This window comes from Hyla sarda, chromosome 12, assembly GCF_029499605.1.
Source record: "Hyla sarda isolate aHylSar1 chromosome 12, aHylSar1.hap1, whole genome shotgun sequence".
NCBI lineage: Eukaryota > Metazoa > Chordata > Amphibia > Anura > Hylidae > Hyla > Hyla sarda.
Genome location: NC_079200.1, coordinates 6,240,933 through 6,267,296, shown reverse-complemented (window position 1 = coordinate 6,267,296; position 26,364 = coordinate 6,240,933). Strand labels below are relative to the sequence as shown.

The window sequence follows — 26,364 nt, the reverse complement described above, 5'->3', positions numbered from 1 at the left end:
TAGCAGGGATTTCTCGTGCGGCCAGAACATCTTTAATGTTGCTGGATAGGCCTTTTTTAAAGGTCGCGCAGAGTGCCTCATTATTCCAGGATAATTCTGAAGCAAGGGTACGGAACTGTACGGCATACTCGCCAACGGAAGAATTACCCTGGACCAGGTTCAACAGGGCAGTCTCAGCAGAAGAGGCTCGGGCAGGTTCCTCAAAGACACTTCGAATTTCCGAGAAGAAGGAGTGTACAGAGGCAGTGACGGGGTCATTGCGGTCCCAGAGCGGTGTGGCCCAAGCCAGGGCTTTTCCAGACAGCAGGCTGACTACGAAAGCCACCTTAGACCTTTCAGTGGGGAACTGGTCCGACATCATCTCCAAGTGTAATGAACATTGGGAAAGAAAGCCACGGCAAAACTTAGAGTCCCCATCAAATTTATCCGGCAAGGATAGTCGTATTCCAGAAGCGGCCACTCGCTGCGGAGGAGGTACAGGAGCTGGCGGAGGAGATGATTGCTGGAGCTGTGGTAGTAACTGTTGTAGCATAACAGTCAGTTGAGACAGCTGTTGGCCTTGTTGCGCAATCTGTTGTGACTGCTGGGCGACCACCGTGGTGAGGTCAGCGACAACTGGCAGAGGAACTTCAGCGGGATCCATGGCCGGATCTACTGTCACGATGCCGGCTGGCAGGTAGTGGATCCTCTGTGCCAGAGAGGGATTGGCGTGGACCGTGCTAGAGGATCGGTTCTAAGTCACTACTGGTTTTCACCAGAGCCCGCCGCAAAGCGGGATGGTCTTGCTGCGGCGGTAGTGACCAGGTCGTATCCCCTAGCAACGGCTCAACCTCTCTGGCTGCTGAAGATAGGCGCGGTACAAGGGAGTAGACAGAAGCAAGGTCGGACGTAGCAGAAGGTCGGGGCAGGCAGCAAGGATCGTAGTCAGGGGCAACGGCAGAAGGTCTGGAATCACAGGCAAGGAACACACAAGGAACGCTTTCACTGGCACTAGGGCAACAAGATCCGGCGAGGGAGTGAAGGGGAAGTGAGGTGATATAGGGAAGTGCACAGGTGTAAACACTAATTGGAACCACTGCACCAATCAGCGGTGCAGTGGCCCTTTAAATCGCAAAGACCCGGCGCGCGCGCGCCCTAGGGAGCGGGGCCGCGCGCGCCGGGACAGAACTGACGGGGAGCGAGTAAGGTACGGGAGCCGGGGTGCGCATCGCGAGCGGGCGCTACCCGCATCGCGAATCGCATCCCGGCCGGAGGTGGTAACGCAGCGCCCCGGGTCCGTGGAACCGACCGGGGCGCTGCAGTGAGGGAAGTGTAGCGAGCGCTCCGGGGAGGAGCGGGGACCCGGAGCGCTCGGCGTAACACTGATGAATACATTGTATATGGGTCATTGTACTCTTTGAAAGTTTTATTAACCCCTCATGTTCTGAATACTCCCCTGATGACGTCGCTTAAGTAGGCGACAGAAACGCGTCGGGGTGAACCAGTCACCAGCAATGGATGACTAAGGGAGTGATTATATTTATTTGAGTTGCACTTTAAATGCTCAAATGTATTTGGGAGGTGCTTTTTGTGTTAACATTATAGCACTCCCTTTAAATATTTTAACAGCTCTTTTTTTTCTGGTATCATAACCAAAATACAAGCACAAGTATATACACAATTCTTGCTTTTGTTATTTTAAACATAGGAATAAAAGTTATATTTTAGGCACCTCTTTCACTGGTGTTGGTCAGCTGGTGATTTACCGTATTTTTCGCCGTATAAGACGCACTTTTTCTTCCCCAAAACTGGGGGGGGAAAAGTCGGTGCGTCTTATACGGCGAATACACCCCCTATCGCGGCGGTCCCTGCGGCCATCAACGGCCGGGACCCGCGGCTAATACAGGACATCACCGATCGCGGTGATGCCCTGTATTAACCCTTCAGACGCGGCGATCAAAGCTGACCGCCACGTCTGAAGGGAAAGTGACACTAACCCGGCTGTTCAGCAATTTCACCGCGGCGTCCCGAACAGCCCGACTGAATAGCCGGGTTAGTGCTTACAGGACACCGGGAGGGACCTTACCTGCCTCCTCGGTGTCTTCTCCGTTCAGGGATCCTCTGTATGGCCGGCGCTCTCCTTCCTCGTCATCACGTACGTGCGTTGGCGTGCGTAACGACGTGATGGCGGCGACGGAGAGCGAGGATACCCGGCCGGCAGCAGAGACGTTCCGGAGCGACGGGGACACGGCGACAGCGATGGAGCGACATCCAGGGCAGCGGTGACGGGTCCGGAGCGGCGGGGACACGTGAGTATTACCTCCTATGCAGTGGTCTTCAATCTGCGGACCTCCAGATGTTGCAAAACTACAACTCCCAGCATGCCCGGACAGCCGTTGGCTGTCCGGGCATGCTGGGAGTTGTAGTTTTGCAACATCTGGAGGTCCGCAGGTTGAAGACCACTATTGGGTTCAAAATCTTTATTTTTTTAGATTTTGCCCCTAAAAATTAGGTGCGTCTTATACGCCGGTGCGTCCTATAGGGCGAAAAATACGGTATATTATTTTGATGCAAGGAGGTTCTATAGAAATCGGTCGTGTACAGGACCATACTTGTTGTGTACAATCGGTTAGCACCACCTTTGTCCTCAGGTTGTATGCGGTATTGCAGCTCAGTTCTATTGAAGTGAATAAAGCCAAGTTGTAATATCGCACACAACCTGAGGATGGCGTGACACTATGGAAGAAGTCTGTTATTTATTGTGTACCCTGGCTTTTTCAAAGAAGTGAGGACCACACTTCTTTGAAAAAGCCAGGGTACACTGGCGAAACGTCAGCAGGAGGGGCTATAATGTTTTTATAAATCGGCATCCTAGTGACACAATAGCAAGATTTGAACAGGGTGGGGGTTTCTCTAGTCAGCGGTGGCGACACTGTCTGGCTTAACTAGACCTTCCCACTGTGACACTGATCACAAGACATATGGGCAATTTTGACCTATGTTGTAGTCACACAGTGGATGACCGGACTTTTTAACATTTTTTCACTATGGTACCAAAAGCACTTTATAATTAAGTGGTTGTAATAAAAGTTAAGTTTTAATAATTTAGTTAAGCAGTCTCTAGTTTAGGGCAGTCCTTGGGGACGTGTCCCCAAAATTGTAATTTTCATCTCCTGTACAGGGCCCTGGCTCTACCTGGGAACAGAGCGTGTCGACCCCCGCATGATGTGGTCGCTGCCCCCCTCCATATATCTCTATGGGAGAGCCGAAGATAGCCAAACAGCTCTCCCATAGAGATATATGGAGGGGGCGGGTGTCAGCAGCCGCTTCGGGCGGGGGTCAACACGCCCCATTCCCAAGGCCCGAACATGAGATCACGAGGAGTCCCAGTGGTCGGACCACCACCCGCGATCTATAAATGCGCATAGGGGGTACGTTTTTGTACATCATATATCTCCTTTCAGAGTAAACCAAGAATTTTTCTGTTTTTGTTCTACTCCTGTTTTTTTTTTCTAAATATACTGACCAGGGTGCCTCCAGCTGCTGCAAAACTACACCCAGAATGCCCGGGCAGCCAAAGGCTTCTGAGATGGTGATTTTACCTTTCAGGGACAGTGCGGATCCTCTAGAGGAGGCAGACAAGCCTTTGGAAAGAAGCGTGCAGCTGAGCACTTCTCTACCTACTTTCTGTGCTGGCGACAGACAATCCCACAGGCCAACAGTTCCTAACCAGGGTGCCTCCAGCTGTTGCTCATCCACAACTCCCAGCTTGCCCGGTGTGCTGGGTGTTGTAGTTTTTTTTGCAACAGCTGGAGGCATTTTTTTCTTACTTTATTAATGGTGATTTTATCGATCAGTATGGAAACTATTTAACGTTTTTTTTTATTGTCGTTATTGATTGTTTATTGTACAACAATTTAATACCAATTAATTTAATACCAATTACTTACCGTAATAATGCTGGGAGTTGTAGTTTTGCAACAGCTGGAGGCAGTTTTTTATTACTTTATTAATGGTGATTTAATCGATCAGTATGGAAACTATTTAACATTTAATATTGTCGTTATTTATTGTTTATTGTACAACAATTTAATACCAATTCATTTAATACCAATTACTCAATAATGCTGGGAGATGAGATGGTGATTTACCTTTCAGGGACAGTGCGGATCCTCTGGATGAGGCAGACAAGCCTTTGGACAGAATCGTGCGGCTGAGCACTTCTCTAACCACTTTCCATGCTGGCGACAGACAATCCCACAGGCCAACAGTTCCTAACCAGGGTGCCTCCAGTTGTTGCACATCTACAACTACCAGCATGCCCGGCATGCTGGGAGTTGTAGTTTTTTTTTGCAACAGCTGGAGGCAGTTTTTCTTACTTTATTAATGGTGATTTTATCGATCAGTATGGAAATTATTTAACGTATTTTTTTATTGTCATTATTCAATGTTTATTGTACAACAATTTAATACCGATTCATTTAATACCAATTACTCGATAATGCTGGGAGTTGTAGTTTTGCGACAGCTGGAGGCAGTTTTTTCTTACTTTATTAATGGTGATTTTATCGATCAGTATGGAAACTATTTAACATTTAATATTGTCGTTATTTATTGTTTATTGTACAACAATTTAATACCAATTCATTTAATACCAATTACTTACCGTAATAATGCTGGGAGTTGTAGTTTTGCAACAGCTGGAGGCATTTTTTTCTTACTTTATTAATGGTGATTTTATCGATCAGTATGGAAACTATTTAACCGTTTTTATTGTCGTTATTCGTTGTTTATTGTACAACAATTTAATATCAATTCATTTATTACCAATTACTTAATAAAGTAATAAAAACTGCCTCCAGCTGTTGCAAAACTACAACTACCAGCATGCCCGGACAGCCAAAGGCTGTCCAGGCATGCTGGGAGTTGTAGTTTTGCAACAGCTGGAGGCATTTTTTTCTTACTTTATTAATGGTGATTTTATCGATCAGTATGGAAACTATTTAACATTTAATATTGTCGTTATTCGTTGTTTATTGTACAACAATTTAATACCAATTCATTTATTACCAATTACTTAATAAAGTAATAAAAACTGCCTCCAGCTGTTGCAAAACTACAACTACCAGCATGCCCGGACAGCCAAAGGCTGTCCGGGCATGCTGGGAGTTGTAGTTTTGCAACAGCTGGAGGCATTTTTTTCTTACTTTATTAAGGGTGATTTTATCGATCAGTATGGAAACTATTAAATATTTTTTATTGTCGTTACTCATTGTTTATTGTACAACAATTTAATACCAATTTTAGGTTGTAATTTTATGTAACGTTCATTTACGGTAATTGCGGACTATTATCGCTGGCATAATTGCTTAATAATTGCGCGCGTTTTATTGCGTGCTAAAAATGCTAATTTTATTGCATGTTTAATTATCAATAGTATTAGAAGGAGATTTTTGGGCAGGCACGTTTTATTGCCCCACATTTTAGATACTGTTACTATAGATTATTATTGATCACTTAATTTTACCATTTTTGTTTCTTTTATTGTTTCTTTTATTACCGCATTCTACCAATCCTGCTGATCAGGTCTAAGACTGGTTTAAATTGATCTAATTCACTTGTTGTAGAGTTGGGGGCGCTCTTACATGCGGTGGCACCACCTAATTGCAGGCGGTACCTGGCAGTGTCAAATTCGGGGACGGCCCACAATTATAATTAAATTTCAAGAATTGGTGCCCGCAGTGATAACCACCTGGTACCGTCTGCAATTGGTGATCACGAGCGGCATCTGCGGACAGTATTGCCAGGAGTAAGAGCGGAAGTCTTCAAAAAACAGCGCCGCCCCTGTCTTCAGGATGTATGTGGTATTACGGCTTGGCTCCATCCACTTCTATTGAACTCAGCTGCAATACCGCACACAACCAGAATACAGGGGTGGCGCTGTTTTTGGAAGAAATCAGCTGTGTTTTTTTTATAACTTTTTAAGAGCGCTCTTACACGTGGCGCTACTGGCTACAGATGCCCTTGCCATTTGGGACTTAAAGGGGTACTCCGCTGGAAAATATATATATATTTTTTAATCAACTGATGACAGAATGGTAAACAGATTTGTTAATGACTTCTATTAAAAAATCTTAATCCTTCCAGTACTTATCAGCTGCTGGATGCTCCACAGGAAGTTCATTTCTTTTTGAATTTCCTTTCTGTCTGACCACAGTGCTCTCTGCTGACACCTCTGTCCATTTTATGAGCTGTCCAGAGTAGTAGCAAATCCCCATAGCAAACCTATGCTGCTCTGGACGGTTCCTGACATGGACAGAGGTGTCAGCAGAGAGCACTGTGGTCAGACAAAAAAGGAAGTTATAAAAGAAAAGAACTATCGGTGGAGCATACAAAAGCTTATAAGTACTAGAAGGATTAAGATTTTTTAATAGAAGTAATTTACAAATCTGTTTAACTTTCTGTCATCAGTTGATTTAAAAAAAAAAAAATGTTTCCAGTGGAGTACCCCTTTAACACACCAGGAGCCTTAAAGGGGTACTCCGCCCCTGGGCATCTTATCTCCTATTCAAAGTATGTGATAAGATGTCTGATCATCGGGGGTCCAGCCGCTGGGACATCAGCGATTTCCTATCCAGCACCCCAGAGCTCTGACATTCATGTTCAGAACGCTGGGTTCGGGCGGCCGTGGTCGTGACATCAAGCCACACCCCCTCTTTTCATGTCTACGGGAGGGGGCGTGACAACAGCCATCACACCTCCTTCCTATAGACATGAATGGAGGGAGCGTGGCGCCATGACCTCGGCTGCCGGACCCCGGCAATCAGTCATCTTATTCCCTATCCTTTTGATAGGGAATAAGATGTCCAGGGGCAGAGTACCCCTTTAAGTGTTGACTACTATCAGTATTGACGATCCCTCCGCTGCCCATCATTAACACTTTAGATGTTGTGATCAGTGCTGACCATGGCATCTAAAAATTAAATACAGTTGCAGGTGGGTTGGTAGTGCTCATCAGACCCCCGCAGAGCAATAGCAGGGGTACGATGAGTTAAATGGTGGCGGAGGTCCCCTTACAATCCTTCTGCTGCCGGATGGTAATACCTATGACACAGCCTGGCACACTGTGCAATATTATATTTGCATATAATGGTCCCTTATAGTGACTTAAAAAGTGTAAAATAAATAATAATACATAAAAAGTTGTTACCTCACACCACGGGCACTGGTCACAAAGTTCAGGTTTTTTGGCTGAAGACTGGAGTACAACTCCCATCTGAGGGTAAGGGTCCTTTCTAGCAGACTAACATTTAGCTAGTTTTGACAACCAGTAACCTAATGTCTTCAGCACCTGTGCTGATCAGGGCTCGTCAGAAAACCTGCCGTGGCCCAGAAAATGAAATGAAAGGCCCCGCTGCCAATCCATTGCTCAAAAATAGGATTCTAAGAGAAAGATTTAACTCTTTCCTGAACTTCCCAAATCTCTTGATGAGATGTGCTCCTTCTGAAACATGGTGGCTACATATAATAGGTACCTTGGGAGAATATGACGATCCCCGACCAAGTTCCTGACACTGACTAACAGTATACAGCAGATTACTAGACAGTATAAAGCAGGTTACTAGTTTTGACAACCAGTAACCTGCTGTCTTCAGCACCTGTGCTGATCAGGGCTCGTCAGAAAACCTGGCGTGGCCCAGGAAATGAAATGAAAGGCCCTGCTGCCGATCCATTGCTCAAAAATAGGATATTCTATTTTTCCAGAGATTCAACTCTTTCCTGAACTTCCCAAATCTCTTGATGAGATATGCGCCTTCTGAAACATGGTGGCTACGTATGATAGGTACCTTGGGAGAATATTACGATCCCCGTCCACCATTCCTGACACTGACTGACAGTATACAGCAGGTTACTATACAGTATACAGCAGGTTACTAGTTTTGACAACCAGTAACCTGCTGTCTTCAGCACCTGTGCTGATCTGGGCTCATCAGAAAACCTGGCGTGGCCCAGGAAATGAAATGAAAGGCCCCGCTGCCAATCCATTGCTCAAAAATAGGATATTCTATTTTTCCAGAGATTCAACTCTTTCCTGAACTTCCCAAATCTCTTGATGAGATATGCGCCTTCTGAAACATGGTGGCTACATATAATAGGTACCTTGGGAGAATATTACGATCCCCGTCCACCATTCCTGACACTGACTGACAGTATACAGCAGGTTACTAGACAGTATACGGCAGGTTACTAGTTTTGACAACCAGTAACCTGCTGTCTTCAGCACCTGTGCTGATCTGGGCTCGTCAGAAAACCTGGCGTGGCCCAGGAAATGAAATGAAAGGCCCCGCTGCCAATCCATTGCTCAAAAAATAGGATTCTAGGAGAAAGATTTAACTCTTTCCTGCACTTCCCAAATCTCTTGATGAGATATGCGCCTTCTGAAACATGGTGGCTACATATAATAGGTACCTTGGGAGAATATGACGATCCCCGACCACTATTCCTGACACTGACTAACAGTATACAATGACCTATAACAGTGGTCTCCAACCTGCGGACCTCCAGATGTTGCCAAACTACAACTCCCAGCATGCCCGGACAGCCGTTGGCTGTCCGGGCATGCTGGGAGTTGTAGTTTTGCAACATCTGGAGGTCCGCAGGTTGGAGACCACTGACCTATGTCACCAATAAACCAATACCTTGAAGTCTACTTTTTTTTTTTTGTGAGTGAATCACAAAATGCAGGGAAGAGTCTTTTTGATACGGATGGATTCCGGCCAAATAGACGCCAAAAGATGCTCCCCGGAATTCATCAGACCCCAAAGGAGTCTCCGGAAATTTTCGTCTTTTTTTCCAGTAGTGGAAATGCTGAACCTGCAGCAAATTCTGTAAAACACAAAGTCCCCGAGGCATACGGATCATGACGGGACCCGCGCTAAATATAATATAATGGTATAATAGAATTATTATACCTGTCAGGGGCGACATCTCGCTTTCTGTAAGGCGTATCGTATAATTAAGCCGTATGGGTTTAAGTGTAATTACCAAAATTATCTTGTCTATTAATTACGGCGCGAAATCACCACAAAACTACACCGCAAAAAAAAAGAAAAAAAGTGACAAGGCTCATTTCTGTCGCCGTGGAAACAGATGAAGCCTGTAGGCCTCACTCCACCATGGAGATCCAGTTACCATGGGAACCGTGAGTCAGCCCTATTATTAGTTAATGGGACCGGGATTGTGTAGTCTACGATATTTGTTTTGAAGTGAAGATCGGAGCGAAGGTTAAGCTGAACCTTTTGGCTTTCCAGAAAGCGTCGGATTCCGAAAAAGACGAGCGGCAGTAATGTGATTTTTCGACAGACCCATGCTGTGTACTTAACCCGGAGAAAACATATAATAACCGCGCACTTTATGCGTTTTTACTACGGTAATAGGACAAAGGTAAATATAGTCATCAGCGGTGGGGTATCCGTACCGTATTACGCCATTATGGCGCAATGAGACGTTATATAGCCCGTAGCCCAGATAAGCGCAGAGTTACACATCATTGGGTTAACATTTTCCCTTCCCGCTATAAACACTTTGATGATGCGCTGAGGTTCAGGAACGCAGACGTGAATATACGCAAAATGTATTTAAATTAAAAAAGCTATGGAAATGAACGACGATAGAAAACGCGCGGAAAATACATAAACCCCGAGCGTAGAGGATGGACAGATGCGCAAATCACGGATACGATAAGAAAACAATATTTTTTAGCTGAATACTGGGGATGTCCCGATACCCGTGGACCATAAAAATAATAGAAATCCCTCCCCGTCACCTCCGCTACCGGAGTGGTGCAGGACCTGACACACAATGATGTCAGGAGAAGGTCCTGCACCACTGAGGGAGTGGAGGATGTAGAGGCCTCAAGGCGGGAGCGGAGGGAAGGTGAGTAGGATTTTTTATTTTATTCTTTTTTGGAGGAGACTAAGGGTACGTTCAGACGAGTGGATTTACAGCGCGTGTTTCGCTGCCGATTCGCCGCTGAAGGACCTCTGTATGCTGCCTTTACATGTGCCTGCTCGGAGCGGCACTGCAATGTGCGAGTCGCCGGGCGCATGATCAGTAGTGATGAGCAGCAGGGGCCATATTCGAATATAATATATTGACAATTATTCGTCCTATGTTTGCGACATTCGCATATTCGCTATGTTCATTCCCTTTTTTTTCCATGTGAAAATTCGCATGGAAAATTCGCATAATAATTCGTATGTGAAAAAAAAAGAAAATAGAAAATTCTCATAAAAAATCGCATGTGAAAAAACCCCAGAAAAAAACGAATATTTGTCATTACCAATATATAGCACTATATTTAAAATATTCGCAAAACTGGCGATATTCGCGATAAAAATTTGCATTACGAATATTCGTGCTCTACACTAATGAGCAGTATACTCGCACATCGTGGCAGCTCTCGGCCTAGCTCATAGAGCAGGGGGAGCGGCCGCGATGTGTGCGAGAACATGGCGCATGCGCAGCGACTCGCACATTGATTCAGTGTGTCTGCATCTGGTGGCGTATTACCGCTCCGAGCAGGCACATGTAAAGGCAGCATACAGAGGTCCTTCAGCGGCGGATCCATAGCGTAAAATACGCTGTATGTCCGCTCGTCTGAACGTACCCTTATTGGGGGGAACTACTTTATAGGAGGTTCCCTACATACCTGACTACTTGGAGTTTCATAAAAAATGGGGTTTCAGACCTCAAGGTGTAAGCAAAAAGGTACTAAACTAATAATAAATGAATAATAGAAATATCATATGAAATGATGATAAAATGGAGCTGGTTAATCTAAAAATACGGGTTTATTGGTTGAAGATATATTTAGAAGGTTATCATAAATGGACTGGGGTCTGAGGGGGGCCCGTACTGCAGATCCAGTTATATATATGATACAGATAATGCAAATGAACTTACAGTATAAAAAATACAGTATATAATTATTAAACCTATATAGGATAATAGCAATGTAGTGTAAGTTAGGGTAAAATAAGTAAGTTAGGGTAAAATATTTTAAGTAAGTAAAGAAGACAGGATAGCACTCACCCTTCAATGAAGCTTTATTGAAGCATTCCAGTCGTGACAAACAGGTGCAGTGGTGGAGGCGGGGGACGTAACCGGGACAGACTTTACGCTTTCACAGAGCTTCTTCATGCCGGTATGCGACCAGGACAGACTGTTTCACGCTTTCACAGCGCTTCTTCAAGCAGGTATGAGACCAGGACAGACTGTTTCATGCTTTCACAGCGCTTCTTTAAGCCGGTATGCGACCAGGACACACTGTTTCACGCTTTCACATTGCTTCTTCAAGCCGGTATACGACCAGGACAGACTGTTTCACACTTTCACAGCGCTTCTTTAAGCCGGTATGCGACCAGGACAGACTGTTTCACGCTTTCACAACGCTTCTTCAAGCCGGTATGCGACCAGCCGGTAAAGCGCTGTTTAACCGGGACAGACTGTTTCACGCTTTCACAGCGCTTCTTCAAGCCGGTATGCGACCTGGTCGCATACCTGCTTGAAGAAGCGCTGTGAAAGAGTAAAACAGTCTGTCCTGGTTGCATTCCGGCTTGAAGAAGCAATGTGAAAGCGTGAAACAGTCTGTCCCGGTTACGTCACCCGCTTCCACCTTTACCCCGCCTTACACTTTGAGGTCTGAAACCCCTTTTATATGATTGTTTATCCAGTTGGCACCTAGGGTAAAGTGCATCTCAGTTCCTCGGTCTAAGCAAGCTATCCTTTGATTTAGTGTGTACCCACCCAATTACTTATTTTACTTTGAGTTTCTACCTGATATGGGGTTTCCTACCTACTGGTGCCTATACCTAAAAGTGGGGGTTCCCTACCTAACTACTTTGGGATTCTACCTAAATGGTAGGAATCATTACCTACCTATCTTCTGGGGGGGCTACTAATGTCAGGGATGGCTTGAGGTGAGGCATTAAAATATGAGTGACCGCTGCTGCATATGCTGAGGGCCGGCGCAAGGGATTCACACCAGACAGGATGTTGGTATAGTATCTCCCTTCTCAGCATACTCACTAAGGCGCTGCCCAAGGAGTTCTGTTTAATTCAGGAAGTACATTTGGTTTTTATATTTGACAAAGGAGGAGGTTTAGTTATGATGTCAAAATCAGCATGTTACATTTTGATTGGTTATTTGAGCTTTATCTCTGTGTATATTAGCATATTTTAGGCATCTATTTCTTTCTCTGTCAAAGTTCACTCATGCGGCTCTTTTCACTCTGAGACTGAAAAAAACCCGGATCCGTATCTTCCTCAAATATTTAGTCTCTGCTCGTCTCATCTTCCAAGGTTTCAATCTTAGTCACGAGTAGATAGCAAGATCAGGAACATGGTGTATAGTTTAAGAGTAGGTAACAAATATCTTTTTTCAGCATTAGAAATGGCATATAAATATATAAGTATTAATATATATATATATATATATATATATATATATATATATATATATTGATCAACAATCAGAATCATTTTAATCAACTTGACACTAATACGGGGATTTCCTAACTACTGGAGGCTTCAACCTAATATTGGGGGTTTCCCTACCTACCTACTTCAGGATTCTACCTAATAGGAGGGGGATTCCCTACCTACTCACCTACTGGAGGCTTCATCCTAATAGGAGGATACCCTACCTACCTACTGGGGCCATATCTTAATCTTAATTATCAGTGGGGGCTTGACTTTTATTTAAAGGTGTACTCCACCCCTAGACATTGTATCCTTTATCCAAAGGATAAGGGATAAGATGTCTGATCGTGGGGGTCCTGTCGCTTGGGACCCCCACGATCTCTGTACTACACCCGGCGTTCGTTTAGAGCGTCGGGTTCAGCACCTGAGGCTCATGACGTCACGGCCATGGCCCGCTCGTGACGTCACAGCCACGCCCCCTCAATGCAAGTCACACATTGCCAATCATCAGACACGGAGCGAAGTTCGCTCCGTGCACCGGATGTCTTGGGTGCCGCAGCCGAGACATCTCATCCCCATCCTAAGGGTCTAGAGGCAGAGTACCCCTTTAAGTCTAAAGCCATCTCAGCTGTCACATGACATAAAAGAAAGTATCAGTAATTGGTATCGAGTACTTGAAAAAAAGAATCGAAAAAAAAAAAGGGTCTGAGACCCTGATTGATCACTAGAACGAGCGGGGAGAGGCTCATGAGACGATCCCATGGACTTACATTGTGAGTTTGTCTTGTTAGCGCACTCTTCTCCCGCCTCATTCTAGCGAGCAGTTCAGACCCCGACCAATCAAAACTTTTAAATCTGTCTCTACAACATGTCAAGGGCCCATTTAAAGGGGTACTCCGGTGGAAAATTTTTATTTAATTTTTATTTTTTTTAAATCAACTGTTGCCAGAAAGTTAAACCGATTTGTAAATTACTTTGATTAAAAAATCTTAATCCTTCCAGGACTTATTAGCTGCTGAATACTGCAGAGGAAATTATTTTATTTTTGGAACACAGTGCTCTCTGCTGACATCACGAGCACAGTGCTCTCTGCTGACATCTCTGTCCATTTTAGGAACTGTCCAGAGCAGCATATGTTTGCTATGGGGATTTTCTCCTACTCTGGACAGTTCTTAAAATGGACAGAGATGTCAGCAGAGAGCACTGTGGTCATGATGTCAGCAGAGAGCACTGTGTTCCAAAAAAGAAAAGAATTTCCTCTGTAGTATTCAGCAGCTAATAAGTGCTGGAAGGATTAAGACCACAGTGCTCTCTGCTGACACCTCTGTCCATTTTAGGAACTGTCCAGAGCAGCCTATGTTTGCTATGGGGATTTTCTCCTACTCTGGACAGTTCTTAAAATGGACAGAGGTGTCAGCAGAGAGCTCTGTGTTCCAAAAAGAAAAGAATTTTCCTCTGTAGGATTAAGCAGCTAATAAGTAATGGAAGGATTAAGACCACAGTGTTCTCTGCTGACACCTCTGTCCATTTTAGGAACTGTCCAGAGCAGTATATGTTTGCTATGGGGATTTTCTCCTACTCTGGACAGTTCTTAAAATGGACAGAGATGTCAGCAGAGAGCACTGTGTTCTAAAAAGAAAAGCATTTCCTCTGTAGTATTCAGCAGCTAATAAGTACTGGAAGGATTAAGATTTTTTAATAGAAGTTATTTACAAATCTGTTTAACTTTCTGGCACCAGTTAATTTAAAAAGAAAAAAAATAAGTTTTACCCCTTTAAAGGAAAACATACATACATTAGCGTTCCGTCTCGAAGACCACTGGTCCCATATGTACGCAGGGCGCGTGACGCCGTGTTCTCCTCCTCTCAGACTGCGGATACACTGCGGGCGCGCGCGGCACAGATCACTGTCTCTCATTCATCAGCCCGGATCCCATAATTGGGTGATTTAATAAAACATTTCTAAAAGCTTTGCCTCTTGTCAGGAAATGATTTCCATTTAACAAGCCATCAGTTCACTGAGTGTTTTTTCTGCCTAATTGATGACTGACACATCCAGACTGAGCCCGAAATCTAATCATTTGCCTTCCTTTCTCCTTTAATAAATTGCTCATTGTAACCGTTTTAATTTCCGTCAGAAGCAGAACGCGGTCATGACAAGGTTGTCACGGGCTCCGGGGAACAACAGCCAATGTATTCCCAGGTCAATGGGTTCATTTTATTTCCGTAATTGATACAATTAGTAAAAAAGAAATAAATAAAATATATAATGCAATCCATTACACGATAAAAAGAAAACGTGTTTATCTCAAAATAAAGGGGATTTGTCATACGTTCGGCTTCCTGAATTTCCAATATGAATTAAAGGGGTACTCCAGTGGAAATTATTATATATATATATATATATATATATATATATATATATATTTTTTTTTTTTTTTTCTTAAATCAACTGGTACCAGAAAGTTAAACAGATTTGTAAATTACTTCTATTAAAAAATCGTAATCTTCTTTCTTAGGGTACGTTCACACAAGCGGATTTTTTTTTGCGTATTTGAAAGTGGGCGGGCTCTTCTCGGCTGTCCGCAGCAGATTTTCCGCGGCGGAATTTACGCTGCAGAAAATCCGCCGCAGTCCCTACTGACTTCAATGGGGCTTGCGGCGGATTTTCCGCAGCGTAATTTACGCTGCGGAAAATCTGCTGCGGACAGCCGAGAAGAGCCCGCCCACTTTCAAATACGCAGCAGAAAACCCGCAAAAAATTTCGCCCGTGTGAACATACCCTTAGAATAGAAAAAATTTCTCTGTGGTCTCCAAACTGTATACCTCCAGATGTTGCAAAACTACAACTCCCAGCATGCCCGGACAGCCGTTGGCTGTCCGGGCATGCTGGGAGTTGTAGTTTTGCAACATCTGGAGGTCCACATTTTGGAGACCACCGACATTTGTTTCTCTTTCCTAAACATTATACAGATTTTGCTCTTCCAGCACTTTCCTGATTAAAGGGGTACTCCGGTGGAAAAAAAAAATTTTAATCGACTGGTGCCAGAAAGTCAAACAGATTTGTAAATGACTTCTATTTAAAAATCTTAATCCTTCCAGTACTTATCAGCTGCTCTATGCTCCACAGGAAGTTGTGTAGTTCTTTCCAGTCTGACCACAGTGCTCTCTGCTGCCACCTCTGTCCATGTCAGGAACTGTCCAGAGCAGGATAGGTTTGCTATGGGGGGATTTGCTCTTGCTCTGGACAGTTCCTGACATGGACAGAGGTGTCAGCAGAGAGCACTGTGGTCAGACTGGAAAGAACTACACAACTTCCTGCGGAGCATACAGCAGCTGATAAGTACTGGAAGGATTAAGATTTTTAAATAGAAGTCATTTACAAATTTGTTTAACTTTCTGGCACCAGTTGATTTAACAAAAAAAAAAAATTTGTTTTCCGGGGGAGTACCACTTTAATATATAGATTGTAAAATGTTAAATTAGAAAAGGACATCACCCAAAAGATTCTTAAAACACGTAAATTGTATATATATATTGCATTGTACAGCAGTCATGTGATCACGTGACATCATCATTCCGTCATTAAAAGCAGCCTCATTGCCCTACGTTTGTAAGAAGCCTATTTGATGAGTAATCTGGACGCACACCGGCAGTGGTAGAACTCTAGACACAACTCCTTTTGCGCATCCCCGATTCCCAGTTTCCCGTTTTGTCGTGTGTTCCTGGACCACGATCAGAGGCGACTGATGCCCAGTGTTCTTCTGCCATTGAGCCCTTGGAATATCTTCTCTCAAATGCTAGCCCCCGTTTCTTTACCTCTTTCTGTAGAGATCCGGTTATCCTTGAGGGGTACTCCGCCCCTAGACATCTTATCCATGATCCAAAGGATAGGGGATAAGGTGTCTGATCGCGGGGGTCCCGCCAATGGGGACCACCGCGATCTTCCTGCTGCACCCGGCGTTCGTTTAGAGCATCTGGTTCAGCGCCGGAGACTCGTGACGTCATGACCACACCCCGCTCATGACATCATGGCCAAGCCCCCTCAATGCAAGTCTATGGGAGGAGGCGTGACGACCGTCATGCCCCCTCCCATAGACTTGCATTGAGAAGGCGTGGCTGTGACGTCACGAGAGGGGCGTGGCCGTGACATCACGAGCCTCCGCTCCACTTCGCCAGTCATCCGACACGGAGCGAAGTTAACTCCTTGCACTGGATGTCTGGGGTGTCGCAGACAGGGGATAAGATTTCTAGGGGATGGAGTACCCTTTTAAGGATGAAGGGCGCACCTGTACGCCCTCGTCCCGCTCCCCTTCTATGACGCAGGGTCCCATGGCTAATACTGGACATTACCAATCCTGGTGATGATGCCTGGCATTAACCCCTTTAGACGCTGCAATCAAAGTTGATTGCGGCATCTAAAATAAAATAAAAACAGTCCCGGTAGCTTACCGGCACCACCGCGGTAAAAGAACCAGGGAGCTTGGGCGTACTCAACAGACAGGTGGAAAAACAGAGCACAGGCAGGAAGGAGATAGCGGCAACCGGGGCCTGGTTGCAACAATAAGGGGTGACTGTGGTAGGTCTGCGAACAGATATCTCACTGGCCCAGGATCTGGTAGGCCTCGTTGACCAAAAGGTAGACCGTCAGACGTGGCAAAACTACAACGTCTAGCATGCCCGGACAGCCGTTGGCTGTCCGGGCATGCTAGACGTTGTAGTTTTGCATCCAATGGTGGTCCACCATTTGGCTAGGCCACTGGGCCAGTGGTGTGATCTGTATGTAGACTTATTACTCTCCCCCCACCACCGCCACCACCCAACCACCCACCAATGAGACTTTTTAGGAACTTTTCTGTTTCAATCAGTTCCTGGGGTTTATCCATCTCCGTGTGCGCGTAGCGATGCGGGATAATTCAATCTCCTAAAAACATCTCGCTAATTGTCTTGTACGAGCCCAAGAGGATGACATGTTTATTTCCATTCCCAGTCATCGCTTTATAAACAATGGGAGCAGCCATGCGGCAGAGTAGAAGTGACATCTCTCCGATTTGCTTTTCTGTTACAGGGAAAGATGAACATATGAACACGGCGCGACAATCGTACCGACATGGAATACGGTTGAAAGAAATAGTCGCGGGCCACATCACGTGCGCGTTGAGGATTTGTACTATTTACTGAATTTGAATTCCGGTTGTCAATTTTATCGGGAGCGAAATTATCGGGGACCTGGCACTAATCTGTAACGTGTTTATGGCAATTTGCGTAACTACCATTGACCTCGATGGAAGTTACACAAATGGTGTAGACCAGCGGGCTCCTGGACTTATGTAAACAGCTTAGCTCGTAAACCTACCCCCCCCCCCCCCCCCCCTTTGCGCAACTCCCATTAAAGTCAAAGAGGGTTCTGCAAATCGTGTAACTTTCGGCTGCTATAGCGCACTGTCTACATAATTGGCCATAGTCCCATAAACTTGCACAGGACTTTTGGCTGCTAATGCGCACGGTCTACAAAATTGGCCATAGTCCCATAGACTTGCATAGGACTTGCATAATACGAGCAGTCTACGAAATTGGCCATGGTCCCATAGACTTGCATGGGACTTTTGGCTGCTAAAGCACACGGTCTACAAAACTGGCCATAGTCCCATAGACGTGCATAGGACTTTTGGCTGCTAATGCGCACGGTCTACAAAATTGGCCATAGTCTCATGGACTTGTGTGGGACTTTTGACTGCTAAAGCGCACAGTCTACAAAACTGGCGATAGTCCCATATACTTGCATGGAGCTTTCGGCTTCTAATGTGAATGGTCTACAAGAGTGTTCATAGTTCCATAGACTTGCATAGGACTTTCAGCTGCTAAAGCACGTGGTCTAAGAAACTGGCGATAGTCCCATAGACTTGCATGGGACTTTCAGCTGTTAAAGCGTGCAGTCTATAAAACTGGCACTAGTCTGATAAACTTGCATGGGGCTTTTGGCTACTAAAGTGTGCGGTCACCAAAATCGGCGATAGTGCCATAGGGTTGCATGGGACTTTCAGCTGCTAATGCAAGTACTCTAAGAAATTGGGGATAGTCCCATAGACTTGCATGGGAATTTTGGCTGTTAAAGTGAGTGACCTATGAAATGGGCAATCGTCTCATAGATTTGCATGGGACTTTTGACTACCAATGCGAGTGATCTACAAAGTTGGTGATAGTCCCATAGACTTGCATAGGACTTTCGGCTGTTAACGAGCACAGTCTACAAAATTGCCAATAGTTCCATAGACTTGCATGGGACTTTCGGGTGCTAAGGCACACAGTCTACGAAATTGGTGATAGTGCTATAGACTTGCATGAGACTTTAGGCTGCTAAAGCGCACGGTCTACAAAATGGGCAATAGTCCCATAGACTTGCATTGGACTTTTAGCTGCTAAAGCGAGCGGTCTATGAATATGGTGATAGTCCCATAGACTTGCATGGGACTTTCGGCTGCAAAATCATGCGGTCTACAAAATTGACGATGGTTCCATAGACTTGCATGGGACTTTTGGCGGAGTAGTGGGGACTTTAAAAGTTTATCCTGCCGCCGCACCATATTTGTAGGATTAGAAAAACAGAGTCGATTTCTTCAAAAAACAGCACCACCCTGGTCTCAGGTTGTGTGTGGTATTGCAGCTCAGCTCCATTGGAGTGAATGAAGCCATGTTGTACAGGTGTGGTGCTGTTTTTGGAGGATATTCATTTGTTTTTATTTTACTCTACCAAAGCCATGCCTGGTATAGGTGCGCAAATTATTTTTTATTCTGGTGTTTCTCAACCAGAGTGCCTCCAGCTGTTGCAAAACTACAACTCCCAGCATGTCCGGACAGCCTTTGGCTGTCCAGACATGCTGGGAGTTATAGTTTTGCAAGAGGTTCTTGGGTTTTCAGCCATACTGATTGCAATTTCATCACAAACATTTTCTAATGCTGCCTACATTTCTCATGAATCATCTGGCTTTGCAGAGTGAGGGGGTAGAGTTTGATCACTGCACCTGGTCATCTAATTAAGCTACGGGTACTGGAGTACGGGTACGGTGAAAGTGATTTGGCCTATAATTACAATTGAGGTGTTTTATGAAGATTTGCTCAATTGTTCTGGCAGCAATTGTAGGAAAATCACAGAAAAACTGGAGAAATGTAGCAAAAAAACACTACTATATATCCTGATCCAATAGAGATAGCAGCAGTATACAGATAGAGCTGGAGGGGAGGTGTATAACTACTATATATCCTGATCCAATAGAGATAGCAGCAGTATACAGATAGAGCTGGAGTGGAGGTGTATAACTACTATATATCCTGATCCAATAGAGATAGCAGCAGTATACAGATAGAGCTGGAGGGCAGGTGTATAACTACTATATATCCTGATCCAATAGAGATAGCAGCAGTATACAGATAGAGCTGGAGGGGAGGTGTATAACTACTATATATCCTGATCCCATAGAGTTAGCAGCATCAGTATACAGATAGAGCTGGAGGGGAGGTGTATAACTACTATATATCCTGATCCAATAGAGATAGCAGCAGTATACAGATAGAGCTGGAGGGGAGGTGTATAACTACTATATATCCTGATCCAATAGAGATAGCAGCAGTATAAAGATAGAGTTGGAGGGGAGGGGTATAACTACTATTTATCCTGATCCCATAGAGATAGCAGCAGCAGTATACAGATAGAGCTGGAGGAGAGGTTTATCGCTACTATATATCCTGATATAGAGTTAGCAGCAGCAGTATACAGATAGAGCTGGAGGGGAGGTGTATAACTACTATATATCCTGATCCAATAGAGATAGCAGAAGTATACAGATAGAGCTGGAGGGGAGGTGTATAACTACTATATATCCTGATCCCATAGAGTTAGCAGCAGCAGTATACAGATAGAGCTGGAGGGGAGGTGTATAACTACTATATATCCTGATCCAATAGAGATAGCAGCAGTATACAGATAGAGCTGGAGGGGAGGTGTATAACTACTATATATCCTGATCCAATAGAGATAGCAGCAGTATAAAGATAGAGTTGGAGGGGAGGGGTATAACTACTATTTATCCTGATCCCATAGATATAGCAGCAGTATACAGATAGAGCTGGAGGGGAGGAGTATAACTACTATATATCCTGATATAGAGATAGCAGCAGTAGTATACAGACAGAGCTGGAGAGGAGGTGTATAACTACTATATATCCTGATCCCATATAGATAGCAGCAGTAGTATACAGATAGAAATGGAAAGGAAGTATATAACTACTATATATCCTGATCCCATAGAGATAGCAGCAGGAGTATACGGATAGAGCTGGAGGGAAAGTATATGACTACCATATATCCTTATCCCATAAAGATAGCAGCAGTATACAGATAGAGCTGGAGGGGAGGTGTATAACTACTATATATCCTGATCTCATAGCAATAGCAGCAGCAGTATACAGATAAAGCTGGAGGAGAGGTTTATAACTACTATATATCCTGATTCCATAAAGATAGCAGCAGTATACAGATAGAGCTGGAGAGGAGGTGTATAACTACTATATATTCTGATCCCATAGAGATAGCAGCAGTATACAGATAGAGCTGGAGGGGAGCTGTATAACTACTATATATCCTGATCCCATAAGGATATCAGCAGCAGTATACAGATAGAGCTGGAGGGAAAGTATATGACTACCATATATCCTGATCCCATAAAGATAGCAGCAGTATACAGATAGACCTGGAGGGGAGGTGTATAACTACTATATATCCTGATCCCATAGAGATAGCAGCAGCAGTATATAGATAGAGCTGGGGGGAGGTGTATGACTACTATATATTCTGATCCCATAGAGATAGCAGCAGTATACAGATAGACCTGGAGGGGAGGTGTATAACTACTATATATCCTGATCCCATAAGGATAGCAACAGCAGTATATAGATAGAGCTGAAGGGGAGGTTAATAACTAATATATATCCTGATCCCATAGAGAAAGCAGCAGTATACAGATAGAGCTGGAGGGGGGGTGTATAACTACTATATATCCTGATCCCATAGAGATAGCAGCAGTATACAGACAGAGCTGGGGGGAGGTGTATAACTACTATATATCCTGATCCCATAGAGATAGCAGCAGTATACAGATAGACCTGGAGGGGAGGTGTATAACTACTATATATCCTGATCCCATAAGGATATCAGCAGCAGTATACAGATAGAGCTGGAGGGAAAGTATATGACTACCATATATCCTGATCCCAAAAAGATAGCAGCAGTATACAGATAGACCTGGAGGGGAGGTGTATAACTACTATATATCCTGATCCCATAGAGATAGCAGCAGTATACAGATAGACCTGGAGGGGAGGTGTATAGCTACTATATATCCTGATCCCATAGAGATAGCAGCAGTATACAGATAGACCTGGAGGGGAGGTGTATAACTACTATATATCCTGATCCCATAAGGATAGCAACAGCAGTATATAGATAGAGCTGAAGGGGAGGTGAATAACTACTATATATCCTGATTCCATAGAGAAAGCAGCAGTATACAGATAGAGCTGGTGGGAAGGGGTCTGTGAACTGTCAGGAGTGATCTGATAGGTGATCATGTCATCCTGTAGTTCACAGGAAGTCAGCTGACCTAGGACTAACCACTTGCTTTCTGTGAGTCAGATTTGTGATCACATGACCTAGTTACAGTAATGATCTATGTATGGATGCAGCTGTTCGACATAAAAAACAGATGGTGGTGTACGAATAGGGATGCACAACATGGGAAAGAAAAATATATTTATATGGTTGTGAATTCTTTATATGGTTGTGAGTTCTTTATATGGTTGTGAGTTCTATATATGGTTGTGATAACTTTATATGGTTGTGAGTTCTTTATATGGTTGTGATAACTTTATATGGTTGTGAGTTCTTTATATGGTTGTGATAACTTTATATGGTTGTGAGTTCTTTATATGGTTGTGAGTTCTTTACATGGTTGTGATAACTTTATATGGTTGTGATAACTTTATATGGTTGTGATAACTTTCTATGGTTGTGAGTTCTTTATATGGTTGTGAGTTCTTTATATGGTTGTGAGTTCTTTATATGGTTGTGATAACTTTATATGGTTGTGAGTTCTTTACATGGTTGTGAGTTCTTTATATGGTTGTGATAACTTTATATGGTTGTGAGTTCTTTATATGGTTGTGATAACTTTATATGGTTGTGAGTTCTTTATATGGTTGTGATAACTTTATATGGTTGTGATAACTTTATATGGTTGTGATAACTTTATATGGTTGTGATAACTTTATATGGTTGTGATAACTTTATATGGCTGTGATAACTTTATATGGTTGTGAGTTCTTTACATGGTTGTGATAACTTTATATGGTTGTGATAACTTTATATGGTTGTGATAACTTTATATGGTTGTGATAACTTCATATGGTTGTGAGTTCTTTATATGGTTGTGAGTTCTTTATATGGTTGTGATAAGTTTATATGGTTGTGATAACTTTATATGGTTGTGATAACTTTATATGGTTGTGAGTTCTTTATATGGTTGTGATAACTTTATATGGTTGTGAGTTCTTTATATGGTTGTGATAACTTTATATGGTTGTGAGTTCTTTATATGGTTGTGATAACTTTATATGGTTGTGATAACTTTATATGGTTGTGAGTTCTTTATATGGTTGTGATAACTTTATATGGTTGTGATAACTTTATATGGTTGTGAGTTCTTTATATGGTTGTGATAACTTTATATGGTTGTGATAACTTTATATGGTTGTGAGTTCTTTATATGGTTGTGAGTTCTATATATGGTTGTGAGTTCTATATATGGTTGTGATAACTTTATATGGTTTTTATAACTTTATATGGTTGTGAGTTCTTTATATGGTTGTGAGTTCTTTATATGGTTGTGATAACTTTATATGGTTGTGAGTTCTTTATATGGTTGTGATAACTTTATATGGTTGTGATAACTTTATATGGTTGTGAGTTCTTTATATGGTTGTGATAACTTTATATGGTTGTGATAACTTTATATGGTTGTGAGTTCTTTATATGGTTGTGAGTTCTATATATGGTTGTGAGTTCTATATATGGTTGTGATAACTTTATATGGTTTTTATAACTTTATATGGTTGTGAGTTCTTTATATGGTTGTGAGTTCTTTATATGGTTGTGATAACTTTATATGGTTGTGAGTTCTTTATATGGTTGTGATAACTTTATATGGTTGTGATAACTTTATATGGTTGTGAGTTCTTTATATGGTTGTGATAACTTTATATGGTTGTGATAACTTTATATGGTTGTGAGTTCTTTATATGGTTGTAAGTTCTTTATATGGTTGTGATAACTTTATATGGTTGTGATAACTTTATATGGTTGTGAGTTCTTTATATGGTTGTGAGTTCTTTATATGGTTGTGATAACTTTATATGGTTGTGAGTTCTTTATATGGTTGTGATAACTTTATATGGTTGTGATAACTTTATATGGTTGTGATAACTTTATATGGTTGTGAGTTCTTTATATGGTTGTGAGTTCTTTATATGGTTGTGATAACTTTATATGGTTGTGAGTTCTTTATATGGTTGTGAGTTCTTTATATGGTTGTGATAACTTTATATGGTTGTGATAACTTTATATGGTTGTGAGTTCTTTATATGGTTGTGAGTTCTTTATATGGTTGTGATAAATGTATATGGTTGTGATAACTTTATATGGTTGTGAGTTCTTTATATGGTTGTGAGTTCTTTATATGGTTGTGATAACTTTATATGGTTGTGATAACTTTATATGGTTTTGATAACTTTATATGGTTGTGATAACTTTATATGGTTGTGATAACTTTATATGGTTGTGAGTTCTTTATATGGTTGTGATAACTTTATATGGTTGTGATAACTTTATATGGTTGTGAGTTCTTTATATGGTTGTGATAACTTTATATGGTTGTGATAACTTTATATGGTTGTGAGTTCTTTATATGGTTGTGATAACTTTATATGGTTGTGATAACTTTATATGGTTTTGATAACTTTATATGGTTGTGATAACTTTATATGGTTGTGATAACTTTATATGGTTGTGAGTTCTTTCTATGGTTGTGAGTTCTTTATATGGTTGTGATAACTTTATATGGTTGTGAGTTCTTTATATGGTTGTGAGTTCTTTATATGGTTGTGATAACTTTATATGGTTGTGATAACTTTATATGGTTGTGATAACTTTATATGGTTGTGAGTTCTTTATATGGTTGTGAGTTCTTTATATGGTTGTGATAACTTTATATGGTTGTGAGTTCTTTATATGGTTGTGAGTTCTTTATATGGTTGTGAGTTCTTTATATGGTTGTGATAACTTTATATGGTTGTGATAACTTTATATGGTTGTGAGTTCTTTATATGGTTGTGATAACTTTATATGGTTGTGATAACTTTATATGGTTGTGATAACTTTATATGGTTTTGATAACTTTATATGGTTGTGATAACTTTATATGGTTGTGAGTTCTTTATATGGTTGTGAGTTCTTTCTATGGTTGTGAGTTCTTTATATGGTTTTGATAACTTTATATGGTTGTGATAACTTTATATGGTTGTGAGTTCTTTATATGGTTTTGATAACTTTATATGGTTGTGAGTTCTTTATATGGTTGTAAGTTCTTTATATGGTTTTGATAACTTTATATGGTTGTGATAACTTTATATGGTTGTGATAACTTTATATGGTTGTGATAACTTTATATGGTTGTGATAACTTTATATGGTTGTGATAACTTTATATGGTTGTGATAACTTTATATGGTTGTGATAACTTTATATGGTTGTGAGTTCTTTATATGGTTTTGATAACTTTATATGGTTGTGAGTTCTTTATATGGTTGTAAGTTCTTTATATGGTTTTGATAACTTTATATGGTTGTGATAACTTTATATGGTTGTGATAACTTTATATGGTTGTGATAACTTTATATGGTTGTGATAACTTTATATGGTTGTGATAACATTCAGCCGGATGTCAGACTCATTTAGTGAAGGTTTTCACCCAAAGCTGTAGACGTTGGAGACTCTAGTTATTGTTACTGTCTGTATGAGAAATAATTCATCGTCATTGACATCAGGACCTTCAGTCCGCTGCTCCGCACTTAACCCTTCACTCTGCTGCTCACCACTTAACCCTTCACTCTACTGCTCCGCACTTAACCCCTTCCTTCTTTCTTTATATTTTCAGTCTCCGGGGAGAAAATGTCCCTGAAAGCTGCTACGAGCAACATCACCAACAAGAATGACCCCAAGTCCCTGAATTCAAGAGTCTTCATTGGTAACCTGAACACAGCCGTGGTGAAGAAGAGCGATGTAGAGTCCATCTTCTCCAAATACGGGCGGGTTGTCGGCTGCTCGGTGCACAAAGGATACGCTTTTGTACAGTACTTGAATGAGCGGCACGCACGGGGCGCCGTCCTGGGGGAGAACGGACGGGTACTGGCTGGACAAACACTAGGTAGGTAAAATCTGACAAAATTTCAAATCTCCAGTATGCCCGGACAGCCAAAGGCTTGTCTGCCTCCTCCAGAGGATTCAGACTGTCCCTAAAAGGTAAATCAAGGCTGGTGGCATCCTGGTTGAAAAACACTGTATTATAGTCAGTATTCTGATCAGTATTTTTAGGCATAACCCTATTCTCTAAGTCAGTTTTTCCTATTAGTATGCCTCCAGCTGTAGCCCAACTATAACTCTTAGCATGCCCAAACAACCAAAGGCTTGTCTGCCTCCTCCAGATGATCTACACTATCCCTAATAGGTAAATCAAGGCTGGAGGCACCCTCGTTTGGAAAGACTGTACCCTATTCTCTATGTCACTGTTTCTCAGCTC

At 42.5% G+C, this 26,364-nt stretch overlaps 1 protein-coding gene across 4 annotated transcripts in view; it reads left to right on the top strand.

The window, feature by feature from the left end:
• RALY (RALY heterogeneous nuclear ribonucleoprotein) overlaps positions 1 to 26,364 on the top strand; it is a 201,088-nt gene that overhangs the window by 131,698 nt on the left and 43,026 nt on the right. For 3 of the 4 annotated variants that reach the window (XM_056547935.1, XM_056547934.1, XM_056547932.1), the window contains exon 3: positions 25,723 to 25,992. In XM_056547935.1, the coding sequence (XP_056403910.1) occupies positions 25,737 to 25,992 (256 nt within the window). In that variant the 5' untranslated portion in view covers positions 25,723 to 25,736. Of the gene's footprint in view, positions 1 to 9,237; positions 9,424 to 25,722; positions 25,993 to 26,364 lie in introns of those variants that run through there. The other variant, XM_056547933.1, reaches the window with a different exon arrangement.